The 11159-nt window shown below is 38.6% G+C and overlaps 1 protein-coding gene across 1 annotated transcript in view; it reads right to left on the reverse strand.

The window, feature by feature from the left end:
- Positions 1–10625, reverse strand: part of STUB1 (STIP1 homology and U-box containing protein 1) — a 399100-nt gene extending 388475 nt beyond the window's left edge. The window contains exon 1 of the mRNA XM_044088907.1: positions 10112–10625. Within this exon, the coding sequence (XP_043944842.1) occupies positions 10112–10258 (147 nt within the window). The 5' untranslated portion in view covers positions 10259–10625. The remainder of the gene's footprint in view (positions 1–10111) is intronic.
- Between the last annotated feature and the right edge of the window lie 534 nt (positions 10626–11159).

The following is an 11159-nucleotide window of genomic DNA, read 5'->3' on the forward strand; positions in this document are numbered from 1 at the left end:
TTTGTCTTTTCGGCTTTTCCCAGTTAGGGGTCGCCACAGCGGAACTCCGGTCCGCTAATGATTGGCAGATTTTTATGGTGCCAAGTTGCCAGCCCGACATCCAACATTCAGCGAAGGCACTCCCATTCACACGTCTTTAGGAGGCCACTCGACCATGGGGAAGACATGCAGACTCCACACAGAAGGCACTCCAGCCGAGAATCGAACAGGAGAACCTCTTGCTGTGGTCGTTCCTACACTGTCCAAATAATTTACAATATGACAGTTACAATTTTTTAACAGTCGATGTTAAGGATTTGTATACATCCATCCCACACATGGAGGGCATAGAGAGAATTAGCCACATTCTGAGGATCAAGGGTGTACCTAATGATACAATAAGTTTTCTCAGTGAACTATTTGACATCATTTTGTCCAATAACTATGTAACCTTTGACAAAAGATTGTTTTTACAACTATAAGGGATAGCCATGGGGTCCCCTTGTGGCGCCAGTTTTGATAATTTAGTAATGGCTGACTGGGAACACGAATTTGTCCTATAGAACAACTGGGTCCAAGACAAGGTGCACTACTACACTAGATTCTTAGATGACATCTTCATGGTGATAAGGGATGACAACGACATAGCTAATGCAATTGTCAGTTACTTTAATGAGACAGCTGACTTTTTGCAGTTTACATCACAATTTGGTGCAAATTCCACATCATGCTTGCATGTTTTGATTTGTAAAGATACAACTAGTAAACTCTACAACGCACATATATATATATATATATATATATATATATATATATATATATATATAGAAAAGAAACATATTCCAATAGTTTCTTGCACTTTTCTAGCTGTCACCCCTACCACTAGAAGAAGTCAGTAGTAAAAGGGCAGTTGGTCAGGGCAGCTACAATGACCTCCCTAGATAGAGGCTTCTACTTAGAATGTAACAACTTGAAGGAGATGTTCCCTAGGAGAGGTTACCCTATACAGATGTTGAATCTGCTTATTAAAGAGGTGATTCACAAGCGTACGAACAGAGTGCACAAACCTATTTTAAGTCAAAATCGAATTGATACACCCACTGATACTATAGGTATACACATTGAAGGGAACACTGACAGTAATGTACTCCAGAATTTTAGTAACTTTAGTAATTTTAATAATTTCATTATTTCATTCAGTGAAGATGCTCTTGACTTATGTGGGATCATCAGGAAGAACTGGGACCTACTACACCTTTATAAATAAGAAAGTGGCTCACACACCTAGAATTACCTTCAAAAGAGGAACTAAATTAAAAAAAAAAAAAAAAAAAAAAAACTAGTTGAAAGAAACTAAAACACTTGTCAGTAGATGTGGGATGTATAAATGTGGTATATGCAAGTACTGTAAACATATGGATGTGGGTCAGAAATTTAAGATCAAAGGCACTCAATACACCACCAGCTTTAGATTAAACTGCCGGTCTAAAGTGGTCATATACCTAGCCCAATGCCAAATGTGTCTCGCATTCTATACAGGGAAAACAGATAGGTAATTTGCAGGAAAGAATATTATTTTATTTATTTATTTAAATTTGTTGACCGGGAGTGTCCGACTGGATGTGGGTCTATTTTCAGCGGAGGCCTGGGGAGAAAAGCTCCACAGTAAAATAAACAGACAGTAGTTACATTGGATTACATAGCGATTAACAATTTAACATAGAAATTACTTACAACATATTTACAGGTGAACATAGTACATCAGTAGACAACTAGAATCTTTATCTGTGAAGTACATAACAGGCATTAACAAATGTAACAATGAGAAGTTCCTGCTGTATAATAAGTACTAGGCTTATGAGCATCTGAGCTTGCAATAATCAAGGTAGTTAGTGGAGTAGAAATAAAGGTAGTAATTGGATGGGGTGGATGATAGAGTGGGAGTTGCAAGGGCATAGCCAGCATGTTTTTAGGTGCGCTTTTAATAAAGTTTTGAAGTTGGTGCATGATGGTATGGAGGTAATTGTGGGTGGGAGTGAGTTCCAAAATTTGGCTAGGACGCAAGAGAATAGTGCTTCACCAGCAGAGTTATTGGCTTTAGTGATCTGCAAGTGATTTTTGTTGCTGGATCTTAGTGGTCTGGTGGTGCGATAGGGTTGGAGTAGATTCTGGAGGGATGGGACATGGAATATATGAACATCTATACCACATTGGCAAATTGAGCAAAGACATTGCCCTAGCTAAACATACCCGCGAATACATAGATGATGACAGGTTTTTTTTCAGGGCAAATGCAGGGCAGTATCCAGTTCTAAATGAAAGATGTTCTATTGTATGTATTCTGAAATTAAAAAGCCTTACTAAATAGGGTTTTACGTATAGAATTCATGTAACGTATGTATTAATTGTACATAAGATCTTAAAAATCAATAGTATGAACGAACATGGGTTTGACATGTCATTTTAGTATTTTAGACATTTGGTACTTATAAAGTACAAAAACCTTTTGTAGGTATTTTATGGTATATAAGAACATTTAGTATTGTTTCTTCTGTAGGGTTAGGGTTTGAGTTTTGCATGTGGGTGTGCCTAAATGCATCTGTGGCACTTTTGTAGTCTTTAGAAAGTGTAGTTCCTACGAGTACTAGTTTTCAATTTGTTGTCAAGAAGAATGAAATTAACTGATTAACTAATACTGACTAATTATCTAACCAATTAACTACTGCTCACTGACTACTTAAGGGCATGCTCTCAGTGTTGTTTTTACCTGAAGTCACAGCATTCACTGCGACGAAAAGCACTTAATACTGGATTAAACTGCTTGTTCTTAAGTTTTGTGTTTGGTGCCTTCCTTCCTGCAACCAGTTTTCAGTTGTGTGTTCTTTCATCGGCTTGCGTCTGTTGTAATGAGTGTACCAGCGAAAGTTGTAGGATTGCTGACCAGCCAAAAGCCAAGGCTTCTGCTGTTAAGAAAACAAGGCTTTATTTGGAGAATTACGTCAATCACCGTTTTACGTTTGTTGAGAAACAAGGCATGCAACGAACTTCTATCAAATGAAGCCATGGTTCCCAGTAAGCTGCAGCACAATTTAAAATCCAAACATCCTGCTGCTAAGAGAGACCAACTTTATTTTAAATGCTTGCTACAATCTCAACAGAAACAGGTTCAGTTTTTTACAAAAGCAGTTACAGTTTCTAACAAAGCACAACTTGCCAGCTTTCAAGTTGCAGAATTAGTGGCAAAAAACATGAAGCCACATATTGTTGTGGAGAATTTGATAATGCCAGCATGTCGGCTGATGGTGAAAACAATGTCATATGATGAAGCAGAGAAAGTTATTGCAAAAATACCATCATCCAATAATACTGTTGCACGAAGACTTCAAATAATGTCTGATTATATTAATGACAGTGTTTGCAACCAGCTCAAAATCTGCAAGAGATTCTCTCCAAATCTATGAATCTACAGACATCAGTGGTAAAGCACAATTAATGGCATTTGTAAGATATCCAAATCAACAGTCACTTATTGAACAGTTCCTGTTTTGCAGAGAGCCAATTCAGACACGTGGAGAAGACATATTTAAGTGTGTATGTGCATTTTTTGAGCAATATAGATTGTTATGGCAATGGTGCACCTCAATTTGCACAGATGGAAAGCCTGCTATTGATGTGTCTGTGGATTCCTGAGTTTGGCAAAAGCAACTAATCCAAACATAACTACAACAGACAGTTTCATTCACAGAGAAGCCCTTGTAAGTACAACACTGCCATCTGATCTACATACTGTCTTACGTGAAGTGGTGCAAATTGTTAATTACATCAAGTCGCATCCAGCCAAAAGCCAACTGTTTTCAGAAGTATGTAAAGATATGAGTTCTGATTATATCACTGTTTTGCTACATAATGATATCAGATGGCTGTCTAGGGGCACAGTTCTCACACGTGTTTGCGAACTTCACCTTGCACTGAAAAATTTTTTCTTCAAAATCAACCACACAATGAATTTGCAACATTACTGTTAGATTCCTCCTGGACCAGTAAAGTTTCATACCTTGCTGACATATTTGAAATCCTGAATTTAGGTATGCGAGGTGTTGATGCTAGCATTCTTTCAGTCACCGACAAACTGGAAGCATTTAAACGCAAAATTGATTTGTGGCAACAGGAAGTAGAAACAGCAACTTCAATTCACATGTTTCCAAATGCAGCACGAGCTGATCCTGGAGGAGTTGTATTACACGACCTGATTCTTGAACACTTAGCTTTACTAAAACAGCAGCTTCAGCACTACTTCCCATCTCTTGATGCATCTGACAAAGACTGGGTTAGGAACCCTTTTCATCAGCACAAGAATTTGGCTGGTCTTTCTCTAACGGAGAAGGAACAGTTAATCGATGTTGAAACAGACAGATCATTGCAGCTCAAATTTAACTCAGTTAATTTGGCACAGTTTTGGCTTGAAGTTGAAGTGGAACATCCTGAAATTGGCGCAAAAGCCATTGAAGTACTGTTGCCTTTCTGTACCACTTACCTGTGTGAAAAAGCATTCTCCACGATGACTTCCATAAAAAGTAAGCACAGAGAGAGACTTCAAGATGTAGAAAACTATTTGAGAATATGCTTGTCGAAAATTCCAGCCAAACTGGAGGATTTTATCACGTAGTATGCAGAGTCGTTAATCTCATTAATTGGTATCCAATTTTAAATACTTGTATTGAGTAATGCTTATCTCAAATTGTGATGCACTTTTTGTGTTTACAGTGTTTGTATATAGTCCCATTATTATAAAATATTTATTCCAAAGAGTTTGCAAATGTTCTCATATAGTGTTGTCTGACAAAAAAAAAAAAATAGTGGGTGCCGTGGCTGGTCTAAAAAATTTTTCTGGTGCCCTGGGACAAAAAAAATTGGGAACCACTGTACTAGAATGTACAGGGATACCTTGAATGCACACCTGTGCACACTGTGATGACATGCACATATCTACAACAAACTACTTACACAGAAATTTTAAATCAATATGTACCATGGGAGGAGGAGGTGGAAGAAGGAGAAGGGGAAGAATGTACCTTACCAATCTAGATAGAAAACTGCAAGAAATGTATTAAAATGTGCAAGAAATGTATTAAAATTATACAATCTCTTTACACACCACAGTGGAGAGGAATCAGCCCCCAGTTATGTTGCACAACCAGGATCTGGTTAAGCAGCCACTACTACAGTATGCAGCAACTTCTTTACATTGATACAATCCACTCAGTACAAGACAAATTCCCCATTCTCATAACTGGGAAAATAGCACTCACAAGGACACAGGTGCTCTGCAGAATGACCCTCTCTGGAAGGACTAGTAACTAAGCAATGGACAACGCAATGAGAGGTGGGAAGCAGCAGAATGCTAGACACTGCTTTCACTCTGCTGCATCAAAGCAAGCCTTCATGTGTCCATTTCAACAATAATTTTCCAAGTCTTGTATTACTGTTTGCATAAATATTAATGTTATCATTCATCATAGATTTCAAAGCCCGATCACTAGTACAGCAACATCATGCAAGGTTGCTCCCGGTAATGCAATGAAATTGCTGCTTTAAAAAGACTGCCAGAGAGAGAACACAGCTACTATATACATATAGCTATATTACGTACAAGCAATCTTTAATTATTTTGGAAATCTCACAAATATCCAGTGTTGCACAGAACCAACCTCAAATGGCACAACCTACTCTGAATCAGAGAACACTGTCAATATATTTACAGACATATTTAGTTAGTTTCTCCCAGTGTCCCCCTACATTCCCCCAACTCCACAGTCCTCCATAATTACTTCTGAACAGGCTGTAAATACATCCAACATTTCAGCAGTCCCCATTCTCCCCCCATAAGCCATAATTACGTCTGAAGAGATCACAAACTCTCTCTTCCCAAACCCAAAAGCACTACATAATAATGAGCGGGCACACATTCCTCTAAAAGATTTGCCACTAGTGGCAACCCATAAGGCTCTATACTGGATCCCCTCAGTTTAATTTCCCCAAGTCTTGCAGGTTTCTAACACTATAATGTGGATGGTCTACATTCCTAAGTTAAGTCAAGTCAGAGTATAATTAAAGTTCATGAAACTGGTATGTTTTCAGTCTAATGTTAGCCAAAAATGTTCTTTGCAGCACCCACAATATGCTGAGAATTGACTCTTCTGCAATTCATACAGAGTTACATGTACTGGTAACATATCTAAATACAACTGTAAATTCTTTACTCAACCTGTTGCCTCTACTACTATTGGAACTGTCTAGCTATCTTTCCTCCATGTTGCTCTTATCGTTTCTGCTTATAAATCCTGGTATTTATGGCCATCTCTCATTGTACGTAACTCATTGTAGTCATTAGTAGTAATTTCAATGATCAATTCTACTTTTGTTTTTTTTTCCAGAACTACTATACCTGGCTTTCTCACATCCGTTTTTTGAACTGTTGGAAATGGGTGATCCTATGTGATATAAAATTTCATTATTCTCTATAATGCTTTATGGTTATGGTTCAGATTTCCAATACATCTCAACTACTTCAATACTGTTGTGTTTGCACAATCCCCATTGCATAAGTCTTGCCACATTATTGGGCCTTTCAGTATACAGACCCTCAGCCATGCGTGCACCACACCCAGTAATAAAAAGAACAACTGGTCCCATTTTTTTGTTTTTAATAGACACTGCATTTATCCGTTTCTCCCATATATTCAATGAGTTTTATAAACCAAAAAGTGTTAGTCCACTATTCTGGGCTGCCATTATTAACCTTTAAGCTTCAATTCCCCACTCCTTAACCATTCCTGTGTCAAACCCTAAATGACATGAGGTTGTTCAAGAGATGTGTATCCTTGCCACAATATGTATGCCTCTTCCACATTTCTTTTCTTCTCATCTAATCAGTCCCCTTATATCCTCCCTCCTGTTTTTCTGGCCCATTCAAATTCTCTAACGTCCAAGTTGCCTTTGAGGATCTAGTGCAGAAAAATATTTGCTCAGGATTACAAACCTGACACAGCCATAAATGTATACAACTGGTCTTAAAAATCTACAAGCCCAAATCTAAAGCAGGGTGTAACTTGTACAGCTACCACCCCTCTGTTGAATGGAACAAACTTTCCCTCAAAATTCAAACACACATATCCCAAACAATTCAAATTAACTCAAAGAATATTTCAACAGGAAATGGATCTGCCAATGCTCAAACCCCCCTTGAAAACTCTCTACTTTCACTTCCCTAATCAATGCACTCCTCTCTCTCATACTTGTACTGTATCCTGTTGAATTAATTGTAAAAAACAAAAAAAAAAGTTTTTACCCCTATGTTGCTTTTTATACTAACTACTTTTTTAAAAAATGTCGTGGCTGTACTCTAGCTAACATTTTTCTACCTATAAAATATTTGTATGATGATGAAATGTACTCTGTATGCTCTCACAAATATAACTGTAGTCTGCTAGCTGAATGCCTTATTCTACTTGTAAAATATCTGTAATAATGACTAAATGTTATAAGTATTTACTAGAGCTTTTCTCCCTGGGCCTCTGCTGAAAAAGGGCTTCCTCTCAGACATTCCCGGTCAACAAATGTAAAATAAATAATATCTTGCAAGAAGGTGTGATGATAACAGGCTCATGGACTTAGGCACATCTGTGGATATCTGACCACCATGTATCAACTACGGTTATAAAAATCAATCTAATTCTACTTGGCTCAACTAAATTTCTTAACAACTTCCTTGTATCAGGAAGATATGGCTTATCACCCTTTTATCATACCCAATCAGGTTCAGTGGTAGCAGACACTGCCTCCTCCTTTGACAGGTACCTACCCAAATATCACCCAACTAAGAAGATTGCAACACTTCATAATTAAGAAAATCTCAGGTATACGTTCACCAAGTTATGCATGCTGACTAACAGCCCTGTCACTTTACTAGGTCTATCACACACACTGTTACAGAGTAACCTCTGTTTGACCTACAGAGCTCTGAAAAACTTGGTCCTGGTTCATAGGTTCATACTAGGCTATCTGCCCAAGGGCATTTATAAGCCTAGCCCATAGTTATGTGGCTTTCGCCACCCCTTTAGTTTGAATAAAACTATGCTTATTATTTTGCTGTGCCTCTGTCAAGCAGTGACACTGAAGTAATCCCTGGGGTATAATTTCTTACACTTTCAAAAAATGGAAATTCCTCAATACTCCATCTGAGGACCAATACCTAAACTGCAATATAAACAGAATCTTCTAATGCAAGAGGTCTCTCTCTCCCAAAGGGTCACCTACCTGCAGAATAAGTTCCCATCCCAAACCAAACAAGTGAATGGGGATCTTGCCTGGGCTAGGCACTCAGGCCCTTGTAGTTAATTTGCACTGGCTAGGCTCCTAATACTCTACTGGGCAATGTGCCCAGACTTGTAATAATCTATGAACAGATCTCTCTCTTGCCACCCCCCCCCCCACACACACACACACACATTACTTACCATACTACATACAATATTTCTAAGAAACACAATTTCAAATTTTCTTTAATTTTATATATATGCCATACACCTTGCGTTTGGATTGTGGATGGAAAAAATGAGGAGCTACTCATAAGAGAGCACTGGCTATGCCTCTGTGCCATGCAACTGTGCTGTCTCAAGAGGTGTCATTCAACTCAGTTTGAGCACACTACCACAAAACAACTATTACAATTCTCCATCAAAGAGTACTTTATATTTGTGCACCATGGATGCAAACTCAGACAGTGCAACTACAGATGTTATTGCCCCACCTAACCTGTGCTATGAACCACCATACATATAATATTCTGAAAAAAAATCATTGATGTATATATTTAGTTTAGTTGTCACATTTGGAAGGTCCAGCTGGGGCACTGCTCATTTTCACCTATGTCTCAGAAGAAAAATTCTCCTGATAACAATGATGTATCACACAGTCAAAACAATCTTCTGATACTCATTTATTGTATTAAGGGCAAAGAAGCTCATTCTAGCAAGCATGTAATGGATGCAAAACAAAGAACCATTCCTGAACAGGGCATCAGCCTGTCAAGATACACCCATTTTCCTACGGAAATTTGAGCACCACCAAGTCACCTGCTGGCATGTCTCTGGACTGTGTGCTAGTTTAAGCCAGGAACTGCTAGGTACCAGTATGATTCAAGCACTGCACTATATGATGCATGTCTGTCTGCATCCAAAGCATCCACTGTGCATAACTGCATGCAATTCAAGGCTATCAGCTTCAGTTACAGGTGCATACTTGTGGACAGCAAACATGGAGTATGCTTTATGGACATGGTACCTCCCAATGCAAACAGACCCCTGATGGTAGAAGCAACCTAAATTTTCCATAATGTAGAGGTGCCTCATCCCCAACCTTAGAATAAATAAAGATTACAGAAAATGCTGACAACCATTAAATAACCACCATTAAGAACTATTAAAGTATTAAAACCAAGTAAGTTTTACACAGTACAATAAAATAAATGGTGGATGAGAATCTAGAAAGAACAATCATGCTACGGATATTATGCTGCTTATTTAAAAAATGCGGTGCTCATTTACACCGTAATTATTGCACAATCGAGATTTCTTACTCGTCGAGCTGTAGAGTCTACAAAGACGTGCAACATTCTGGAGGAATGGTATGGTACTACATGGTCTCAGTTTTAGCATTATCCATACCAGCAACAAACTAGTCTTTGAAACTTTAAAGATCTGAAAATGTAACAAAACAAAACTAGACACAACACATCTTGGGTTCCTAGATTTCGGTATTTCACAAACTAGTTCTCCGAAGTGCTTCTTTGTCAACACTTAGCTCCCATAAGAGACATCAAGTTAGTTAAATAATCCAAATGCAAGTTAACAGTACACTAACAGCAAGCAAGGAACTTAAACATCTTACATGGTTATCAGCCTTTTTTTCAGAGAATTACTACAAGCACTACTTTATGAAAAAAAATATTGATCACCATTTCCAAACTGCAGAAAACCTGCAGCTACTCAGAGACAATACTAACTAAAAATGTTGGTTTTACAAAAGGTACCAAAATTTGCTTTCACCCCATGCCATCTCTCCTTATACTCACAATCGCTTTGCTGTAGCTAGCTATGGCTTCCGGGTATTTCCTGCTCAGAAACAGTCTGTTCCCTTGTTCTTTCAGCTCCTGAGCACTAACACTTTTCTCAGGGCTACCAGACATTTTACGCCCCCCACTTATTTTCTCCTTCTCCATTGCGCAATCCAGGATGTCCCGGTCCCGGTGCCGCCCACCGATCCCAACAGACTCCAGCCTGAGACCCCTTCCAGTAAGACTCTCAAGGAAAATATTAAGAAAGCAGGCGCAGTCTTCCACGTTCCCACGGAGGGTTTCAGAACTTCACAACCCCCCTGCTCAACAATGCTTTGACACACAGTCAAGTCCACGGATATGTTATCACCAACAGGCCTATCACCTTGAAATTCGTAACGGACCTTTAAGATTTAAGAAAAACTGCTAATAGAAATAAATTCATAACTACATGCTATGGATAACACCTTAAACAATATAACTCTGCTTTTTGACTGTTATGTACTTATGGGATAAAATGAAAAAATGCACCGGAAATTCCGGTTCACTTGGGGGCGGAGAGAGGACGGGCATTGCTTGTTACTATAAGCAACGAAGATAGCTTCCTGCTTGGATAAAATAGATAGGCCTGATGTCTGTGGGTGTTATGACGTCATAATTTAGTGATAAAGATGTTGGGAAGGATTTACAACTAGTTATCTGTGAGTAGTTGTGTTTGATATGTGTGTCTTGCTGGTTATCTGCGTTTTGTTGAAGGATCAAGTGCTTGGCGATAATGAAAACATTGGACGGCACCGGTGTTTTTGCGTATCTCTCAGAACGTTACGATAGTTGCGTAACATCTAGGATCTGCTGCCCATCATCTGGGCCACAGCTGTCAACTTCTTTGCTCAATAAACAGGGACAAAGCTAAAAATAATGGGTAGGAAAAAAAACATTATTGTTACTCATACCTCTCAGGTGACCTCATTATATGGAATATGCCTCATTTTGAGTTTTAAAAAGTTCGGCGATACTGGAGAACACTGGACTGCACCAGTGCTTTTGTGTAGTTCTCTGAAGGTAA

Source organism: Protopterus annectens, chromosome 12.part0, assembly GCF_019279795.1.
Source record: "Protopterus annectens isolate FY-2018-M chromosome 12.part0, PAN1.0, whole genome shotgun sequence".
Lineage (NCBI taxonomy): Eukaryota > Metazoa > Chordata > Ceratodontiformes > Protopteridae > Protopterus > Protopterus annectens.